Here is a 22,514-nt window from a genome sequence, read left to right on the forward strand (position 1 = left end):
TCACCATTGGCTCTCCCTCCACTGGGTGTGTTCTAATTTGTCCACATCCTTACTAAAATGTAGTGCCAAGGGGGCGGCTAGGTGGCACAGTGAATAAAGCACCGGCCCTGAAGTCATGAGGACCTGAGTTCAAATCCAGTCTCAGACACGTAACACAAAAGCTAGCCATGTAACCTTGGGCAAGTCACTTAACCCCAATTGCCCTCCAAAAAGCAAAATAAAATAAAATGTAGTGTTAAGATCAGAATACACTACTCTAGATATGATGTGAAAAGAGCAGAAGACAGTGAAGATTACTTCCTTCATTCTGGATTTAAAGCTTTTTATTAAGGTGGCTAATACTCTGTGTGCGTGTGTGCGTGTGTGTGTGTGTGTGTGTGTGTGTGTGTGTTGATATGCTATTTCACCCTGTTGACTCATATTTACCTTGAAGTTTAGTAAAAGGCCCAGATCATTTTGATATTAGCTGTTCTTTGTCTATTATGTCAAATTGATTTTTAAAAATTAAAATTTAGAATTTTGTATTTCATAGGATAAAAGGATTTAGAATAGAAAAGGGATTTTTGACATCATTTAGCCCTACCCCTTCATTTTATTGTTGAAGAAACTCAGTTTCTTAGAGGTGAACTCACTTGCCTGTTACTGTAAAACTGGAGTTTGAACCAAGGTCCTCTGATTTTAAATTCAGTTTCCCTTTTGTGTATCCCTCTTAAATTAGTAAAAGAAGCAGTGATTACAAAGAGCTCCGTGAATTTTCATGGCACCATGAAGGTCAATTCTTGCTGGTCCAACCTTCCTGGTTTTAATAGGATTACTATACTCATACATGAGGGGCAACTAAGTGGTGCAGTGGATAGAATGCTGGGCCTGGACTCAGGAAGACTCACCTATCTGAAATCAAATGTAGCCTTAGACACTTTACTAGCTGTGTGATCCTGGGCAAGTCACTTAACTGTTTGCCTCAGTTTCCTCATCTATAAAATGAGCTAGAGAAGGAAATGGCAAACCAATCTGAGATTTTTCCCAGAAAATCCCAAATAGGGTCATGAAGAGTCAGATACTACTGAAATGACTGAACAACAATGACAAAGATAAGAAGAATGCTATGGAGGCCAGAGTTTCTTAAACTTTTTCCACTCACAACCCTTTCAGCACTTCTTAAACTATGGGTCAACTGTGGGAGTGTAGACCAGTGTTATCATCAGATAGAAATGGATTCTTGTAGACCACAGAATGAATCAGAAAACCACAGATTAACATCTGTGTTGTATTGTATTTTAATTTATTTTGCTAAATTTTTCCCAATTACATTTTAATTTGGTTCAGGCAGAACTCTGGAGTGTTATACTTCTGGGTCAGAGCATTGGACTGAATTTATAGGGATAAATATATTCCTATATCCCTGACCCCTGGGTTAAAAAAATTAACTTTACTATTGCAGGATGGGAAGAGGAATGATTAGATAGCACTTTGTCTCAAAAAAAAATCTGGGAGTTTTAGAGTATTTCAAGCTCAATGTGAGTTAATAACCCTTAGTAATTTTAGTCTATGTTAGGAGAGATATGCATAGATTCCAAATAAAGGAAGTGCCCTGGTCGGAAAATATTGAGGATACTGTTTGTTTCCAGGTGCTACATTTAGCACAGATGTTGATTAGCTGGTGAATGTGCAGAGAATGGTAACCAGAATAGTGAAGAGGCTTGATTCATGCCATATGTGCATCAGTTGAAGGAACTGGGGATGTAAAACCTGGAGAAGAAAAGACCCAGAGACATGAGGGTAGTCATCTAGAAGAGGGCTTAGACTTGAACTGTTGGACCCCAAAGGGCAGAGTCAGAGGTGATGGGTTCCTCTACATTGCAAGTCTTCAGGCAGAAGCTGGATGTTGAATTGTTGAGTATGTTAAGAGTTGAGACTCCTTCTGGATATATTTGGACTAGATCGATGCTAACATTCCCTCCAACTCCAAAATTCTGTGATTTTCTTCAGGTGTACATGAAGTTAGATCAGTGGGTCATAACCTTTTTTGTGTGTCCTGGACCTTTTTAATAGTCTGGTGAAGCCTATGAACCCCTTCTCAGAATTTTATTTTTAAATGGATAAAATAAGGTATGTAGGATTATAAAAGAAACCAATTATAAATAAGATAATATTAATAATGAAATAATATTAATAAAGTGTTTTGTAAACCTTAAAGCACTAAATAAATGCTAGCCATTATTATGTTGAAATAAAGAGAGAGCTTTTTTCCCATTCAAATTCACAGACCTCTTGGGGCCATTTTGGATTCTACATTAAGAACTCCTGGTATCTAGATGACCTCTGAGCTCTCTTCTGATTCTCGGATTAAGTGAAATTTTGTCTTACTAGATTCAGCCCATTATTTTATATTGCCAAGATCTTTTTGGATCCTGATTCTGCCATTTGTCTTAGCTCTCCCTCCCAGATACATGTTATTTGTAAATTTATCAAGAATGCCATTTTCCCCTTCATTTATATCATTGATTAAAATGTTGAACAGAATTGGGTCAAGGAAAAATTCCTGGGGCATTCCACTAAAGACCTATTTCCAGGCTGACACTAATTCACTAATCACTACTCTCTTGGTCCAGTCATGCAACCAGTTCCCAATCTGAAACATGTTGTTTTTGTCTAACCCACATTGTCCCAACTTGTCCACAAAGGACATCATGAGACAATTTATTAACTTACTGACAAATGTATATGGGCTGACTATGGCATTCCTTTAATCTAATAATTCAGTAGGGCAGAGGTGTCAAAGGGTGTCAAGCACTGTGCTAAGCTCTTTGCAAATATGATCTCATTTGATCTTCACAACAGCCCTGTGAGGTAGTTGCTGTTATTATCCCCATTTTATAGTTGAGGAAACGAAGAATTAAGTGATTTTCCCAAGGTTTGCCCAAGGTCACATAGCTAGTTAGACTCTGAGGTGAGATTTGAATTCAGGTCTTCCTGACTATAGACCCAGGGCTCTATCTCTTGCTCCACCTACCTATCTACATGGCAGCTGGTTGACTGAGGCCCACAATACTATCCTGTGTGACCAGAACCAGATTAAAATGTAATTGGGAAATATTTAACAAACTAAATAAAAAATATAGTAAAACTATGTTAATATGCAGCCCACAGGGATCCTTACTTACAGATTAGTGGCTCCCATTTCTATTTGAGTTTGACACCACTGATGAGGAATAGAGACTACCTGTGATTTCATTGGTATAGGGAACTCCCAGGTGAGGAAACCCCTTCTACCAGTGGATCTGGATACCTCTCTACAACTTATATTCCTAAAAATTTGCCTAGTGCACAGAGAGGTTAAATAACTTGTCCAGACTCACACAGTCAATATATGTCAGAGGTGGGACTTAAACCCAGGTCTTCCTGGCTCAAAGACCAGTTCTCTCTTCATTATGTCACATTGCCTTTCCTGTAATGCTCTCAAAAAAAGCAATTCATTTAGTCTGGCATGACCTATACTAGACAAATCCATGCTGGCCCTTAGTCTATACTGCTCCTCTTTCTAAATGCTCACAATCAGTCTCCTAATAATACTCAATTCAAATCAACAAGCATTTTTCAGTGCCTCCTGTGTGCAAAGTACTATGCTAGGTTGTGAAGATACAAATGCAAAAAAAAAAATTAAAACATTATATACATAGTTATAGAAATTTATTACATATGGGGAAAACAACATGCACTCACATATAGACTAGACCACTGAATTCATTGGCATAAGGACTTCCTTGGTGAGGAAATTTCCTCTATTGCTGTAAGTCAGTACTTTTTCTTGACTATGATCACAGGGCTAGTGTGTGTCAGAGATGGCCTTGAAAATAAGTCTTCCTAGCTCCAAGGCCAATTCTTTATCCCCTGTGCCATACTGCTTCACTGCCACTGCAAGACAGGTATCTGTATCTCAGAAAGCATTACGGTTCTCATGGTTTCAGGTAAGATCTCCCTGGCCCTTGAAAATCTAGGGAAAAGGGTATAAATTTTATTTCTTATGTTCTTCCTCTTTATCATATCATTCAGATATTCTGTGTCTGACTTCACTCTGGACTCTGATGAAGAAGTTGTCCTTTTCACTTTCTCCATCCATCCCTGCTAGCTATTATATACATCTCCTTCCTTTCTTGGCCAGACTCCTTGAGGAGTTCTTCTACCACTGGTTCCTCTACTTCTCTTCCTTTCACTCTCTTCTCAACTTTCTGCAATCTGGCTTCCAACCCCATTATTTGACCAAAACAGCTCTCTTCAAAGTTGCCAGTGATCTTTTAATTACTATATCCAATGGCCTTTTCTCAATCCTCATCCTTCTTGACCTCTCTGCAACCTTTGCCACTGTTGATCACTCTCTTCTCTTTAATATGTCCTTCTCTCTGGGCTTTCATGACCCTGCTCCCTCCTGATTCTTTTCCTACCTGTCTGATCACTCTTTCTCAGTATTCTTTGCTGGATCTTCACCCAGGTCATGCCTAGCAGCCATGGGTGTCCCCTAAGATTCCATTCTGAGCCCTCTTCTCCTTCCATATTATTTTGCTTAGTAACCTCTCCTGCTCCCATGTATTTAATATCTTATCTATGTAAATGATTCTCAGATCTATTTATGCAGGCCTAACTTCTCTTCTGACTTCCAGTTTTGCATCTCCAACTACATATTAGACATTTCAAACTGGATGTCCCATAGACATTTTAAATTCTAGATATCCAAAACCGAACTCACTACTGCCCCCCTTAAACCCTCCCCTTTTCCTGTCTTCCCTGTTTCTGTTGAAGGTACCCATCTATCCAGTCACCTAAGCTCACACCCCAGCTATGATCCTCAGCTTCTTACTTTCATCTCCTATATCCAGGCAGGTGTCTTTTTTTGTGTGTGTGTGTGTCTGTCTTCATAACATTTCTCAGAAGTGCACCCTTTGGAAATGCCATCACCTTGGTACAGTTCCTGATCACCTCATTCCTGAACTGTTGCAATGGCTTGCTTGTTGGTCTTTTCTGCCTCTAGTCTGTCTCCGCTCCAGTTTATCCTCCATGCAGTAGGCTAACTGATCTTCCTAAAGAGCATATCTGACCATGTCACTTTTCTATTCAGTAAACTTCAATGGCTCCCTATTGCCTTCTGGACCAAATATAAAATCTTGTTTGGCTTTTAAAGCCCTTCATAACCTGTTTCCTTACTACCTTTCCATTCTTCCTATACTTTAACACCTCCCTCTCCATACTCTGTGGGCTAGTGACGCAAGCTTCCTTACTGTTCCTTGAACACACATTCCATTGCCCAAATGAGTTTTCACTGGTAGTCCTTCATGCCAGAAACACTATCCCTCCTCATTTCTGCCTCCTGGTTTCCTTTAAGTGTCAGCTAAAATTCCATTTTCTGCAAGAAATCTTTTCCAATCCTTCTTAATCTATCTGGTGCCTTCCCTCTGACATTATCTACAATTTTTCCTGTCTGTATCACATTTGTATGTAATTGTTTTAATAAGCTATTTGAGAGCAGGAACTGGGGTGGGATTTTTTTGGTCTCCTCAGCAGTTAGCAGAGTGCTTGTCAATGGAAGATGCTTAATAAATGTTTCTTAATTTGACTTGACATGTTTACTTTCCAAGGCCAAATCCTCTATATGCCCCCATGATCCTGTCCCTTTCCATCATCTCCAGAAAATTGTATCTAATATCATACACACTCTCTTTCTTATCTTCAGTTTATTCCTATCCAGTGATTTCTTCCATGTTGCCTACAAACACACCTGTTTCACCTATCCTTTAAATAAAACCCGTCTTCTATTTTACTGTCCCTCTATCATCCTCTTTAGTTAAAATCCTTTAGAAAACCATTTACACTTAGTGTCTGCATTTCCTTTACACTCCTTCTCTGGTAAATCCTCTGTAATCTCACTTTTAAACTTTCAATTGAACTGCTCTCTCCAGAATTCAGTGATCTCTTAATTGCTGAATCTAGTGACATTTCCTTAATCCTCAACCCTCTTGATTTCTGCAGTATTTGACATTATTGATGACCTTCATCTCCAGAATCAGCTCTTCTCTCCAGGCTTTTATGATACTGCTCTCTCCTAGTTTTCCTATAGGTCTGACTTCTTAGTTTCCTTTATTGGAACTTCATCCATGTCACACAAATTCACTGTGAGTTTCCCCCAAGGCTCTGTCTTAGATCCTTTTCTCTTTTCCTCTGTATTATCTCCCCTGGTGAACTCATCAGCTTTAATATGTTTGTCATCTCTATGCTGATGATTCTCAGATCTTTCTGTCCAACCCTTGTTTTTCTCCTATGCTACAGTCTCATATTTCCATCTCTTTAATTGGAGAGGTGGATACCTGGAGGCATCTTAAGCTCACCTTGTCCAGAACAATTTTTTAGTTTTACCCCTCAATCTTCCTCTCTTCCCAACTTCTCTATTACTGTTAAAGGCACCACCATCCTTCCAGTTCCTCAGGCTCCCAATCTCAGTGTCATCCTCAATTCATCACTCTTACATATCCTACATCGACAACTCATTACCAAGTCTTGTCCTTTCTACCTTCACAAATATTTTGGGTGTGTCTCTTTTTCTTCACTTGCATAGCCCCACCTTAGTTCAGATCCCTATCACTTCTTACTTGGACTCCTACTAAGTCTTCCTGCCTCAAGTCTCTCTTCCATTTTGATTAATCTTCCACTTGATTAACAAAGCAATTTTCCTAAAATATAGGTATGCTCCTTACATAATAAATTTCAGTGGTTTCTTATTACCTTTAGGAGGAAAAAAAATCCTCTGACTTTTAAAGCTCTTTATAACCTAGCTTCTTCCTGCATTTCCAGTCTTCTTATATATTACTCCTCCCCATGCACACTATCATATATCTGTATTGGCCTACATGCTCTTCCTTCATAGGACATTTTGTCTTTCATCTCTGTACTTTTTGCACTGGCTGTCCTCTATACCTAATACTCCTTCTTGCATCTGCCTCCTAGCTTTCATGGCTTCCTTCAAGCTCAACTTATGTCCCAGCTTCTCAAAGATGACTTGCCACTATGTTCCCCTAGCTGCTAGTGCCTTCCTCAATGAGATTACCTTCCCTCTAGTTTGTATATTTCCTTTATGTACCTACTTATTGACATTTGTCTCTGCCATTAGAATATAAACTCATTTAGGGAAGGTGCAGTTTTTTTCTGTCTTTGTATCCCAGCACTTAGCATAGTGCCTGACACCTAGCATGTGCTCAGTAAATGCTTCTTTACTGACTGGCCCATATCTGCAATAGGTCAACAGTTAGAACTTTAGATTTTTGTAAAGCAATTTTCAGTTGTAGTGCTATAAGTAATAACATGTACCCAAATAGTACACTCTTATTCTCCAATTAAAAAAAAAAGGAGCACAAGAAGAGAGCTCCAAGTACACAAGTTGAGAGAGCTTGGAGTGATTATGAGCTAGATTTGCATTGGGAATTACCACAATGAGGAAATTGTGGATCATTGTAAGTTTCTAGGGTGTTTTTTTCTTAACAAAGTTGCATTTGGTTTTAACTCATAATTGTCTAGACACTGTTAGCAAAGTGTATTACCATCATTCTTAAAGCACATCTTTATGGGAGTGTGCTAATTGCTGTTTGGGGAACAAAAATCAGAAAAGATTCTTTGAGCCCAAGAATCTTAGACCTTGCCATCTTAGAGACATTAGGGAACCTTAAAATCTTAGGGACCTTGCATATACCTAATCCAACTCCTGATTTTACAGTTAAGTATACAGAACTGAAGGGTTTAATTGATTGACTGAGATTGCAAAACTAGGTATCAGACATATTGTTATTAACCTAGATCTTTTGGTTTTCAATGCAGTATTTTTTCTGCTGTGCTTGATATACAAGAGGCAATCCTATTGTCTGGCAACTTGCCACCTTTTTGAAGAGCTGAAGCATATGCCTAAATAGCTTCAGTACAAGTGAATTAAAATACTTATAGCTTCCCCAATTTTTTAACATTCATGTAACTAAATGTACAACATAACAGGATCAGAGAATTGATTAGGTCCTATTTTAGAGTGGGATAAATTAAATACCTTTGGTTTAAGAGAATCAAATGCCTCTGGAATGTGTGATGAGTGGTATTTCACCTGGACTTTCTCAGGTGGTAGGATTTCAATTGGTAGAGATTTGGGGAGGCAGGAAAAGGAAGACATTTCCAACAGAAGGATGGCCTGAATTATATTATTGAAGTAGAAATTTTTGGAAACATGACAAATACATACAATTATCCATGCCTTCTGTGATGACAACAGCATATGATAGATTCCCATTTGTGTAAAATGTCTGAACGGTGTACTTCAAAGCACCTCAGCTCTTGTTTTTGTTCTGTATTAACAACTCACATTTCTATAGTTCTTTAAGGTTTACAAAGTGCTCTCTTCACAACAACCCTGTGAGGTAGGTGGTGCATGTAGCATTCCTTCCATTTTACAGATTAGGAAACTGAGACTTAGAGATGTAAAATGACTTGCTCATGGTCATATTTTAGTCTCAGAGCTGTGATTTGAAATGAACCCTCCTGATTTCACAAGTCCTCTGTTCTTTTTCTTCTCTTAAAAAAGATTGATATCAATTTATCGATATCTTTTGTGTTTTTTATCATCACTTTGATTTCTCCCTGTAATCCCCCTTACTCCTCCTGTCAGAGAACCATGTTTTAGTACAAAGAATTTTTTAAAAGAGTAAGAGGAAGAAGAGAAGAAAAAGTTTCAGCCAAAGTTTTAATAACTCAAAAAAACCTGAAGTTATATACAATGGTCCACACCTGTAGAAATGCAAAAGAATGACATGAGGTATCTTCACACATCTCTTCTTTGGGGCTAATATTGTTCTTTATCATTTCACAACTTTAATTTTTTTTTTACTATTTTGTTCTTTCCATTTACGCTATTGTAGTCACTATATAGACTGTTTTCTTAGTTCTACTCACTTTGCATCTGTTAATCTGTCTTTTCATGCTTCTCTGTATTCATCATGTTCATCATTCTTATAGTACAGTAATATTCCTTTACCTTCATGTAGTATAATTTGTTTAGCCATTCCCTAATTGGTGGGCATTTTTGTACTTTGTTTCCAGTTCTTTGATACTACAAAAAGCACTACTATAAATATTGTAGTCTATGCGGAGCCTTTCTTTTTGTCACTAACTTCCTTGTTTAGCAGTGGAGTCTCTGACTTAAAGGTTATTGAAAATCTAGCCACTTTATTTGAATAATTTCAAGGTGCTTTTTAAAATGGTTACAATAATCCAAAGTGGCATCAACAATGTGTTACTGTATTTGTCTTCCACAACCCTTCCTCCCCACTGACTATTCCCATCTTTTTATCTTTATCAACTTGTTGGTTATGAGGTAAAACTTCAGGCTTGTTTTGATTTGAATTTCTCTTATTATTAGAGATTTGGAGCATGTGGTTTTGGATGTTTTGTTATAATAAGGTTTATTATGTTGATATCCTAATGTTGAACCGTCTTTGTATCTCTGGTATATATCCAGGTTGGTCATAATGAATGATTTCTTGGGGAGAAAATCCTATAATCTGTTAGATTGTATTTAATTTTTTGAATTAATATTCTTTAATGCTAGTGGTCTATGGATCTCCTTCTGTGTTTTTTCCTTTTCTAGTTTAAGTATTAGTATTAATTTGTCTCCAAAAGAAGTCTGGTAGAGTGCTTTCTTAATTTTTGAGGGTAATATATGTAGTATAGATATTTATTGTTCTTTAAAAGTTGGAGAGAATACTTGCGTAAGTCCATAAGGAACAGAAGTTTTTCCCCTTCTTTTTGTAGTTCCCTTGCAACTAGTTCTATTTCTTTTACAAGATTGGATTATTTAAGACTTGAGTTTTTAACTTGGAGCCTATAAACTTATAAAACTATTTTGAGAAGGTGGCAGGGCAGCAAGAAGTATAGCAAACTTTTTTATGGTGACAGGAATGTTCAAGACACAAACCCAAAAGAAAATGACCCTAAAACATCTACAAGCAAAATCTCAAAGAAAAATAGATTTCCATAAAGAGATGAAGCAAAAGCTTTTAAAAAGTTATTTTTTAGGGGTGGCTAGGTGGCACAGTGAATAGAGCACCGGCCCTGGAGTCAGGAGGACCTGAGTTCAAATTCGGCCTCAGACACATAACACAAAAACTAGACATGTGACCTTGGGCAAGTCACTTAACCTCAATTGCCCTCCAAAAAGCAAAAAAAAGTTATTTCTTGTAAATTAAATGAGAATACTAGAGGAAAAAATTGGAAAATAAATTAGAGCTATAGGATAAAGAATTGGAAAGTTAATTAATGGCTGGGCATAGGAGGTTTAAAACCTTGCCTAAACAACAAGCTCTCTGAAAGTCAGAATGTACCAAATAAAAGCTAATGACTCCATGAGACAAGAAGCAATATTAAGGCTGAAAAAGTAGAAAATTTAAGTCATCTCAAAGCAGAACCAATTGACTTGGGAAATAAATTGCAGAGAGATAATTTAAGAATTAATGCATTAACTGAAAGCCATGACCAAAAAAGAGTCTACTCATTTTTAATCATAGTTTATATGTATGTATGTCTTTCTTTTTTTTTTTTTTTTACATTTTCCAGGCTTTTGATTTTGTTCTATTTCTTTTTTTATGGAGCCATTCATTTTTATTTGGTCTATTTTAGTTTTCAGGGTACTCATTTCTTGGGTAAGGTTTACTACTTTCTCATCTAAGCAACTTATTCATCTTCCACTTTCTTCCTTAAGGAACTTTATTTTATTTCTTATCTCTTGCTTCATTTCTTCTAGGTATTCATGTAGTTTTATGGAAAATATTTTTTTTCCTTTGAGTCTTTGCTTGCAGCTGTTATAGAGTGAGATATGCAAAGAAATTGATAATGCTTGACATTTTTTTTATTTGCTCCTTTCTCTAGCTTTAGTTCCTGAATTGGTACTTTAAACTAGTGCCAGAATCTGCCCCCTCCTTTACTTTTGAATGGAGTGGTTTACCATGCTTAATCTTACTCTGGGTTCTGTGGGTTTGGTTATAACTTCTACCTGCTGGGGCTATACCTACCTCGATTAAATTTCAGAGGACTGGATCCTTCTAGCTTTCTCCAGTATCTCAAGACAGAATGTTAGGACCATCAGAACCCCTGAACCTGGTCTGTCCAAGTCTGAACACTGAAGCACAAGATATTACTAACTCCTCTTCCCTTGGGCTTCCAAAGATCATCTCTGGGGCTTTTCTGACCTCCTTGGACATGTCCTCAGATTTATCCTTTATTCTTACTGCCTCTAGAAACAAAGTCTTTCAAGTTATAAGCCTCTCCTTTTTGGTTTCTGGTTATGTTCTTTCCTTTTTCTGTGGACTTCTGGCTGACTTTAGTGCAGTTCTGGAGTAGAAGTTGTTACTGTAGTTTCTCATTGGATTTCTTTTTTTTTCTATTGTATTTTTATTTTGCTAAACTTTTCCTAATTATTAAAAAAAAGTATTTACCATTAGTTTACAACATTCAGTTTCAAAGTTTTTGAGTTCCAAATTTCCCCCTCTACCCTCCCCCCCCCATCATAGCAGCATGAAATCTGATATAGGTTCTACATTCACATTAATTATTAGTCAAGTTGTAAAGAATTATAACCAATGGAATGAAAATGAGGAATAAGAAACAAAACAAAATGAAAAAGAGAGCAAGTAGTTTGCTTCAATCTGCATTCAGACTCTGTTCTCATTAGATTTCTTGATCATTATTCACTCTAGGGGAAATTTAAGGAGTTTTTCTATAGTATGTGTAAAGGAGCTAGGGAACTAACCTCCTATTCAGGTAGCCATTTTGTCTGAAAAGTGCTCATTGATAACTTTCTTTTTTAAAAAAATTAGTAATAATTCTTCCCCTTTCCAATTTAGTGTTTAATTCAAAATCTCTTTCAGGAATTCTAGTTGAATTTGTGACCAAGTTATGTTTTCCTTTGAGACTTTGCTTGTAGATGTTTTAGAGCCATTCTCTTTTTCTGGATTTGTGTCTTGAATGTTCCTGTCACCATTAAAGAATTTCTATGCTTCTCACTACTCTTCTATCTTATCAACTTCTATAAGTTCGTGGTTTATCGCCTTTCCAATTTATCTTACTTATTATTTTTTCTTTTTCTATACCTTTTTATAAGAAATATTTCTTTATCTTGTTCTTTTCACTAATTTTCTGCTGTTTCTCTATTCTGTGCTATTATTCTTTGCATCATGGTCTTTGAGCTTACTTATTCATACTTTAATCTTTCTGTGTTTCTTATGGAATTAGTTTCTCTTAAGTACCACATTTGAGTACTGTGTTTTAGCCAAACCCTGTTATTGCCTTTGTAGATCTTGATCCTTCACCTTTTTTTTAAAACTGTACTTCACCTTTAGAAGTTTCAATTCATAAGGGAAATAATGGGGATAGAGACATTGCCCCATGCTAGAAATTTCCCTGTGTTCCCACTCATTGGTTCCAGTTCTTCCCCTTACCCCATTCTTTTCATCACCATTCTCTTTCCCCTTTGTTATGAAATTTCCTTTTTATAACCATGTTTTCCCAGCCTTCTTGGTGCCAGTTTTGCTCCCCAGGAATTCTGATTTCCCTTCTCCTAAAGCAGAATGTTGTCCGTGGAGACACAACACTCTCTCAGATGAAGTGATCTCCCAGTACACCAGATTTCTGCATATTGAATTTAATGTAAGATCCCCCTTTCCCATTAAGAATATGCCTTTTACCCCATGGGATGTCCTCCCTCATTGGGTTGAGACATTTCATTTTCATGTCCCCTCTTTCACGCCTTCCTTGACACATTTATCATTCCCTTCTTGCTGAAAGATTATAAGAATTATCATCCTATTGTTATTCACCCATATGTTTTATTAGGGCATATCACTCATTTTATCCTATCATTTACCTTCCTTTTCTCTTTTATGCACTCTCCAATTCTCATTTTAACCCCCCAAAATATAGTGATTCATTTCCAAGAAGGGCTATAAGGTTTAGTCCCTGATCATGAGAGAAAAGGGGTGGATAAGCTGGATGGCATAGTGTTTGAAGATATGTCATTGTGGACATTAAAGCCTCCAAGATAGAGAAAAAGAATTAGGGTGGAAAGAAAGACTGAGTGAAGCACTAAAGTCCTTGGGAGAGGCAAGGAAGTGACTTAGAGACTGAATGAAAAATTAAATTTTTTCATAGCAATTCCTAGAACAAGGATCTAGGTATAATGATATAGATAAATGGAGTAAACTTCAAAAGAAGAGAGGTTGCTGAGTGATGATGGCTAAAAAAGGGTGACTCATTCCTCTGTGTGTTGGAGGGCAGGAGAGATTAGATGGAGGGGCATGAGAGCATCCAGTACTGTACATCCATAGCCCCCTCAGCTCCACTTCCTTCAAGGTCCAGCTTAAATCCCATCTTCTGCAGGAGATCTTTCCTGGTCCTCAGAGCTCCCAGTGACTTCCCCTCTGAAACTGCCTTCATCCACTCTATACATGTATTCTATGTACTTGGTTATTTGCTTCTTGATTCCCTATTAGAAATGATGGTCTTTGAGGGCAGGTGTACTGTCTTTGTTTTTCTTTGCATCTGTGGTATATAGTATAGAGCCTCATAGAGAGTGTCAACTGATCGATCAATTACTAATCATTTATAAAGGGACCAGTATAGGAAAGGTTTCATGCTAAAGATGGTACCTGAGTTGAATCTTAAAGAAATAAGGGGACTCTGAGGCAGAGGTTAGGAAGAAGTGCATTCCAGGTATGGAGGACAGCCAGTGCAAGTAAAATAAGTGTTCAGTACATGTTTGTAGACTAATTGGCTGGAAGGAGTGGCAAAGAATGAAACGTCTCCTGAAGAATGAGGAATCCAGTGTCACATAGTGATATCGAGGTGCCTCTAGGTGTTATCAATGATGATGCCAGTAGTACATGAGTTCTGAAATACTTTATCGAGCTAGAAAAGTTTGAAGGATAGTTCAGATGATAAGTTGTCTTCTGAGGATCAGCTTAAGTTTGGAATTCAAAGAGACTGATCACCAAAAGGCTGGATTATGGCATAATGAATTATTTTGACTCCCAGCACTCTTAAACAGACATTGCTTAAGCATTATAGGGGTTGAGAGTTGTGTCAGGCAGTTGTTACCTTCACCTATGAAATCATGGAACATTTCAAGTATTTGGAAAACATACTATAAGATATTGCTTTTATGTGTGTCTGGTTGTGGGAATTAAGTATTTACTGTGAAAATATCAACTGATTATATTAATTCATAAATGATTTTTTAATATTTTAAAATCTATTTTAAAGAGAAAAATTCGGAGGGAAGTAATTTTTTACATCCTTTTATACATCTTAATGGGAAACAGGAAATTCAAAATCTAATCTGACACTAACAAATTGTGTAACCTTGAGCAAATTTTGTAACATTTTGGAACCACAATTTCATCACCTGAAAAAAGATGAGCTTAGACTAAATGAGTTCTAACCCTTTAAGGAAAGAAGGAAGGGAAGGAGGGAGGGAGGGAGACAGAGAGGAAGGGAGGGAAGAAGAGAGAGAGAGAGAGAGAGAGAGAATTGAGATCTGAATTGATTAGATTATATATTTAGACCTAGAAGTGCTTTTAAAGGCCATCTAGTTACAAAATTAGTAAGCATCTGGGGTTGGATGTGGTTGGATGTGAATGGAGGTCTGTTGACTCTTTGACACATTTATTTTTCATAACTATGTGAGATGTAGAATTTGGATTTTTACTCCCAACTTTCGATTTGTGGTCCCATGATTTGATTTATTAGGCCAGTCTTCTTCTCTTAGATATGGAATACTTAAGTTCATGGCATGTAGAGTGGGAAGTGTAATATTCCAAATCCAGCAAGACAAAATTGCCATACCAAACAAATAAAAATCAGTCAGCCTTTTTGATCAGTCTACCAGATCAAAAGCTATTTACATTCCTTATTTCTACTTCTTGGCCTCTCATTTCTCAATCTTTTGCAATTTGGGCTCCAATTTCCTCAACTGAAACTGCTCTCCAAAGTTACTAATGATCTCTAAATTTTTTTTAGTCAGTCTTGATCCTTTTACTTCTCTTCAGCATTTGAGACTGTTGACTATCATCTTCTCATACCTCTCTGACTGTTCTTTGCCAGCCTCTTTTGCTGGATCATCAACCATGTGTCCTAATTGTTTCTGTAAACCAAAGCTCTACCATTGCCCTTCTTCTTTCTTTCATTCTCCTTTTTGGTGATCCCATCAGCTCACATGAATTTAATTGTCTCTGTGCTGATGATTCACAGATACACACATACACACAGGCACACACATGCACATACACACAGTCTTAGTCTCTTTCCTGAACTCTATTCCTACATCAACAACTGTTTAGTCTACATTTTTACTGGATTATCAATAATACACAAATGTTTATTAAGGATTTACAATGTGCCAGGCACTGTGCTAAGTGCAGGAGCTACAGAAAAAAAAATTTTTGTAAGGCATCTCAAACTCATTATATTTAAAACAGACCTTGTTATCCTTCCCCCCTAAACCCATCCCTCTTCTGAATGTCCCTATTAATCTTGAGGGTACCACTGTCCTTCCATTTACCTAGTTTTATAACCTTAGTATCATCCTTGACACCTCAATCTCACCCCACTTATCCAGTCATTTGCTAAATCTTTTGATTTCTACCTCCATAAAATTCCTCCCATCTGCATCCTTATCTCCATTCACACAGCCTTTATTACCTGGGATATAGCCTACCAAGACGTCTCCCTGCCTTATTTCTTCCTAATTCAGTCTGTAATCCATATAGCTGTCAGACTATTTTCTGAAGTGCATGTCATTTCTCTATTTAATAAACCACTGTGGTTCCCTATTACCTCTTGGGATAAAATATAATCTTCTTCACTTGAATTTAAAGTTTTTCATGATCTACTGAATTCTACTTCTGCTGTTAGGACATATTATCCCCCTTCACACATATACTGTCCACTCACACTGGCCTTCATACTAATCCTCATACATAGCACTCCATATCCCATATCCTTAACTTTGTACTGGCTGTCTCCATACCTAGAATGCCTTTTCTCCTTACCTCTGAATCTTAGAATCCTCAATTTCCTTCAAAGTTCAGCTCACATGCCACTATCTCTCCAGATGCTGATGCCAACCTTTATATAAACCAATATATATACCAACCAAATATAACCTTTATTCCATTTTGTATCTGCCTAGTTTTGTATGCACTGTCTCTTCCAGCTAGATTGTAAGCTTATTGTGGGCAGAGATTATTATGCTTTTGACTTTGTATCCACAGAGCTTAGCATAGTGCCTGACACATAATAGTGACTTAATAAATGTTTATTGATTAATTAATTTGATTATCTAGAGGGTTTGTCATACAGTATCAGTGAAACTATTTCTGTAATGTGAACAAAATAGGTAGCACAAATTATTACAGCTTCTTACAGGAATAGAACATTACAATCATGAAGATTAGCTTGACATTCTTGGTTATTGAAAAGAATCACTTTTTTGTGAGTTGAAAGTACAAGATTATTGACAGTTGGCATACATTTGTGACCAAAAAGAACATTTGAGGGCTAGCTAATTCCTTGAAAGAGAAAAAAAGAATCTGGGCAAATGAAGATGGGTTTGTTCATATTTCTAAAGTTCCTTTTCAAGGGCATAACAAATACCTAGTAAAAGGCATTTTTCAACTATGTCCCCTATTGTGCAGACATTTGAATTTGTGTAACTTTGGAGCACCAGAGAAAATGAGGATCCAAAAATTCTAAAAAAAATGATAAATGAATTTTGGGTCCAAATCAAAATAATTATTTCAATAAAGCCAAATAATTTCCTTGATGGAGGACAACTCTGAGGTATTTAAAAATTTCCCCAGTGAATGTAAATGAAAGTAACTCTTCAGTGGAAGGCAGAATAACAGAAAATGGGAATGATGATTAATACTCTAGGTGTGATGATAATTTATTTGGAACTTTATATTATCTTCTTTCTAAAGCCTACAAACTGCTAATTTAATACAAACCATTTAGGTATTTAAATACCATCCTTGTGAGATAAGTAGTAGATCCTAATCTCTGCATTTACAGGCAGGGAATCTGAAACAGGAGTATAGTAAGTTTCTCTTGGTTGTCATCATTAAAAGGAGCACTGGACTAAAACCAGGGTCCTGGCTTCCTCTCAGATATCTTGCCAAACATGACCTTCTCTTACACTAATCTGACTTTTGCTGCTTATTTTTCTTCATGGCTTTGTAAACTGGGTCATTGCAGTGCAGCATGGGAACTAAAGATTTGCTTCTCTAAAATACTGACTATAAAGGTTATGGAGGAGTATGTAGGAGGAGGGGCAGAGAGAACAGGGAAAAAGAGCCTTCAGGATGACTTGTATCACTAGGTGCAAGGGTTCATTGTTTAGGATAGTCCCACAGGATATTTGTCCCTGCCCACTAGAAATAAGCACAGTCCTAAAACTGAAAGAAATGGCCTTAATCACGGCCTTACATTCAGCCTAGGTTGTAAAATGAACCTGGATTACGTCAAAGAGCCTGGGGAAAGTCATGGGAACTGTGTCATAGGGAAAATGCCAAAGCTATTCCATTTAAGGAATAAGCAGAGAGTTGGGGGAGGCAGACTTTAAGAAAGCATGAGAAGTGGAATGTTGTTGCATTGATCCCTGGTGATATTGTAATATAAATATTTTCTCAGTTCTGATTTTTTCCCAACTGTTTTCCTCTCATTTTCTTTCTTTGTTTTACAGTGGATGGAACTGAGGTTCAACACTCTAGCAAAATGCCCACACTGCAAAAAAATGTAAGTTCTTTACCAGTGGAAAACAATGGGAAATGAAATGCCAGAACAATTGGAAGAACTCAGAATTGTCGCTTTAGGGAGATACAAATTACAGATAGATGGGAGGATGTCCCTAGTGCTTTTTCAAACCTAGAAAAACTTGAAGGAATATACCTTTAAACTTAATGTATTATATATAATATATGATATATATAATATATGATGTGAATTTTAAGTGATTTCTTTTGGTCATCATTCTCTGAAGGTGTAATCAATTTAAGTGAAAAAAAAAAGAATTTAAATAATCTACAGTAACCTAATTGGGACTTTTTAAAGGGTCTCGGAAATTTGCCGTATTTTGAAATAAACCAGGATTTATCCTGAAATGTGCTAGGATTTGGGAGAAGAGCAATGATGTTTTATGAGCACTGCTAGTTTCTCTCCCCTTTACCCCTTCCATATTTATGTTGTCATTTTGAGGTAAAGATCTTATATATAGGTTGTGTGTTCATATTAGCAAAACTCGTTAAGCTGCTTTTTGTTGTGAAATTACCAAGAAACATACCTTTGGAATGGATATAAACAAGCAAGAAGCTAGCACTTATTAAGTTCCTATTGGGTACTAAAAGTGGGGGATACAAAGATAAAAATAAAACATTCTACCAGAGTAGACAACTTCTGAACACACACACACACACACACACAAATTCAAAGTAAGTTTGGGGAAGGAGGGCACTAGGAGCTGGAGGGATCCAAAAAGATTTTGTATCATAGGTATCACTTAGAACAGAGATTTGAAGGAAACAAGGGAATCTTAAGAGCCAGAAGTGAGGTGGGGAAACATTCATTGGAAGGCCTCCTATAATGGGAAACTCACTCCCTTTAGAGGTATTTCTTTCTACCTGTAGATAGCTCTAATTGCTGGAAACATTTTCTTTTATTTACATACATAGTATCTATACAACTTCTACACATTGATTGGTTCTGCCCTTTGGAATCAAGTGAAATAAGTCTAATTTCCCTTCCATGTGGAACCCCTTTAGATATGTGTAGACTGCTAGTATGTCCCCATCCCTCACAAATTCTTCCCTTTCCCAGATTTCAGTGAACAAGGTGTATCAGTAATGCCATATTCACAATGCCTATGGAGATTACAAATATGCTGATATAATTATCCATCACAAATACATCATGCTTGCCATATGGGGGAATAAACTAGAAAATTTATTAAGATACCAAAAGACTGAGTCCCAAAACCAGAAAGTGAAAGCTATCAGAGTAGTTATGACATTGGCACAGGTAGATAAAGTAGAAAGCACCCACATTTTCAAGCCTTTAAAACAGAACAGGCTACCTCAGGCAAAGGTCCTCCTCTCCCCACTCACAGCAACCACCCAGCGTCCGGGAAGCGCGCTCCCAGCAGCTCCGGCCCCTGGAAGTCCTCAGCAGGAGTCCTTAGCAGAAATTCTGGTTAAGTCAAAAAGGGCTTTGCGCTGCCGCTGCCTCTGCTGCTGCTGCCGCTGTCACCACCACTGCCAGCCACCGCAGGAACTCTAGTTTTTCTTCCGCTTCCTCTTGCTCCGCCCCTTCCTGCTACGTCAGCAAGTCCAGTGGGGCATGGAAGATCTTTAAATCCCATAACCCTTACATTCGGCCCCAAGATCTTTCATGTCCCTTACTTGGCAAAAATACAGTAGGAATAACTGGTGTCAACAAAATTTCACAACAATATAACAAAAATAGCACACAAACACAGAAAACCATATTTTAGGGTGGGGCTTGAGCACAAGCTCCCCGTCATTCCCCCCACCCTGAACAAATGGGGCCCCAAAGTCTTGTGGTAAGGGATGATGATCTCTTCTTCTATGGCTACTTGCTGCTGAAATTGGATGTAGAGCTGTCCCTGTCCTAAGGGGTCCCATTTGAGAGGTCAGTTCTTAATATGCTTGATGCCAGGTCCAAGGGTAACACATCACAGTTGCAGACAGGGGGTGACATCCAGATTAAGCTATCAGGCATCTACAGATGGAGGGTACCAAGCCTGTGGAAACAAATCTAACAAACAAGGTGAACAGGCAAAAAATCAAGAAGAAGCAAAGAGACAATAACCAGACTATTGTAGCCTCACTCACGGTAGAATAAATGACTTAAAGGTACAATTTTGTAATCATCTTCTCCAGAATAAACAATAGTTACAGTGTTATCCTTCCCATATGCTATAATCTCTGCAGCCTTTGGAACATCATCTGGCTTCTGTTTTACCCATTCTTTAGCTCCTGATTTTATTCTATCAGTAGAACCAAATCCTTCAGTTCCTGTGACAGTTATTTTGGAAGGAGGGTCAGTTTTTACAAGTGGCATTGTTTTACAAGGAACGATAATCACTTGAACTATCCTATCATTCTTGTGAATCTGTATGGGCCCTTCACCTAAATTCTGGAATGTTACAACAATTTCTCCTTGATAATTAGAATCTATTACTCCAGCCAATACATGTATTCCTTGAGCTGCTAATCCTGATTTGGGTAAAACCTGTCCAAAGTGATTTTTAGGGATTCTTATGCATATCCCAGTGGAGATTTTTCTTATTTCTTTTCTGTCCAACCAAAAGTCCTCTAAACAATGTAAATCATACCCCACCGAACCAGGTGGTCCTGGGTACAGTGCTGGGACATCTGGCCTCAAGGTCCAATACTCAATATTTGGGATCTTGTGTGTTTGTTGTTTTCTAATTTGCAGATTGGGGGTCATCATTCTGGCTAGAGGTGTACTTCCATTGTATACCCAAAAATTTCACATTTTGAGCTGGTCCTTGAACCTTTGCAGGGTTAATTTCCCACCCGTTACTTTTCATATGCTCAATTAGAAGGGTCAAACTCCTTTCCACTACTTTCGCATCTTTTCCCTGTATCATGATATCATCAATGTAGTGGGTAAGCTGTACACCAGGTAGCTTTAATTCATCCAACAGTTCAGCCACAATCCTGTGACAAATAGTGGGGCTATGTATATACCCTTGTGGCAAGCGGGTGAAAGTATATTGTCTACCCTGCCAAGTGAAAGCGAAGTGGTCCCATTGTTTAGGGTCTATTGGGATGGTGAAGAAGGCATTTGCCAAGTCAATAACTGCATACCAAGTCCCATCATATTTCTGGATCCTTTCTATTAAGGTGATGGTATCTGGAACAGCAGCATACAAAGAAGGAGTCACCTTATTCAACTGTCTATAATCCACAGTCATTCTCCATGTCCCATCTGATTTTCTTATTGGCCAGACAGGATTATTCCATCTTGTGGTTGTAGGGACTAACACTCCTGCTTCAACATATTCCTTTATAGTAGTGGTAATTTCATCTTGCCCACCTGGCACACGATACTGTTTTAAAGTAATTACTTCAGAAGGTTCAGGTAAAGTGATTGGGTCCATTTTTTGTTTTCCCACTAAAACTGTATTAATTCCTATCTTCCTCACAGCAAATTGGTGTCTTCCTTCAGGTAAATTCAGAGTCATGCCTCTCAATACATCTATTCCAATGATGTATTCAGGAATGGGTACAACAACCACAGTATATTCCTTCTTAGGTAACTGCCCAATTTTCATTGTTATTTTAACCTGTCTGGCTGATATTTCAGCACCTCCTAGACCTGTAATGGTAATAGGAGTTCCATGTTTAAACTTATCAGGGTTCCCATAGATAAGTGTGGCCTTAGCCCCAGTATCAAGGAGTGCCCTAGTCATAGTAGTTGATCCATTCTTCCAATATATTGTTTAACAAATATGGGGTCTGCAATCTCTTCTGCATATTTCTTTTATCTGGGCTGGGGCTTGGCCTATCTCCTATTCCCCCTGAAGGTGGGGAAAACTTGGATACAAAGATTCAGATTCAGAAATACCTGCAGGGGTGGTTCCTGCTTCCCTGTTCATTCTAATGCTAAGTACCTTTTCTTGTTACAGCTTATGCAGCTCTTCAGTTGGAATACCATCTATTCTTCTGAAGTCCACCCCTGCTCTTAACAGAGCAGTAAACAGTTCCCTTCTTGTGGGTCTATTTTGTCTCTGAATCCTCTGGCTGTTTACTCTTCTCTCTCGAGGCAATTTGTCTTTTTCCCATTCCCCTAAATCACTTAACTGTGAAATCTTATCTAGCACCTCTGAAAGAGGGTGCCCTATTTCTCCAATTAATAGAGTCAGAATTAGGTGCTTATATGCAGGAGGAGCCGTCTTCACTATGATATTTCTATGAGGAACTCCTAGGGGGGTATCATAATATGCATTTGCATCTCCAATCAGGATAGCAGTTTTCATTACCTCCTCCTTTAGCTTTCTCATACAGTCTCTAAGTGAGTACCAGGGTCTGTCTCCCCTAGGCCACATAGATTCAGTAGGATATTGCTTTTTGCATCCTTCTGCAGCTAAAGCTAGAAGATTAGTTTTGTTATTTCCTCCTTGCATATGGTGATCCCTAAAAGCCTGGTGTACAAAAGGATTCTGACTGATACTTATGAATTTTAAACAGTCCTCATTGTCCAGTGTTATTCCTCCCGCGCCTTCATCAGTGATTCTTACTATCCAAGACACTAAAGACTCCCCCATTCTTTGGGTAAATCTACTCAATGTATCAGTGATCTCCTGTTGAGTGAAATCCTCAATTATCTCCCTGGACTCTGTTTTG

General features: G+C 37.7%; 1 protein-coding gene across 1 annotated transcript in view; it reads left to right on the forward strand.

Moving 5' to 3' along the window:
- The window catches only part of PIP4P2 (phosphatidylinositol-4,5-bisphosphate 4-phosphatase 2), an 85,097-nt gene that overhangs the window by 44,543 nt on the left and 18,040 nt on the right, over positions 1-22,514 (forward strand). The window contains exon 5 of the mRNA XM_069086670.1: positions 17,810-17,862. Coding sequence (XP_068942771.1) covers positions 17,810-17,862 — 53 coding nt within the window. The remainder of the gene's footprint in view (positions 1-17,809; positions 17,863-22,514) is intronic.

The sequence above is a fragment of the Petaurus breviceps genome, unplaced genomic scaffold (assembly GCF_028583685.1).
Source record: "Petaurus breviceps papuanus isolate PSGF00001 unplaced genomic scaffold, PetGlider_PUasm1.0 179, whole genome shotgun sequence".
Taxonomy (NCBI): domain Eukaryota; kingdom Metazoa; phylum Chordata; class Mammalia; order Diprotodontia; family Petauridae; genus Petaurus; species Petaurus breviceps.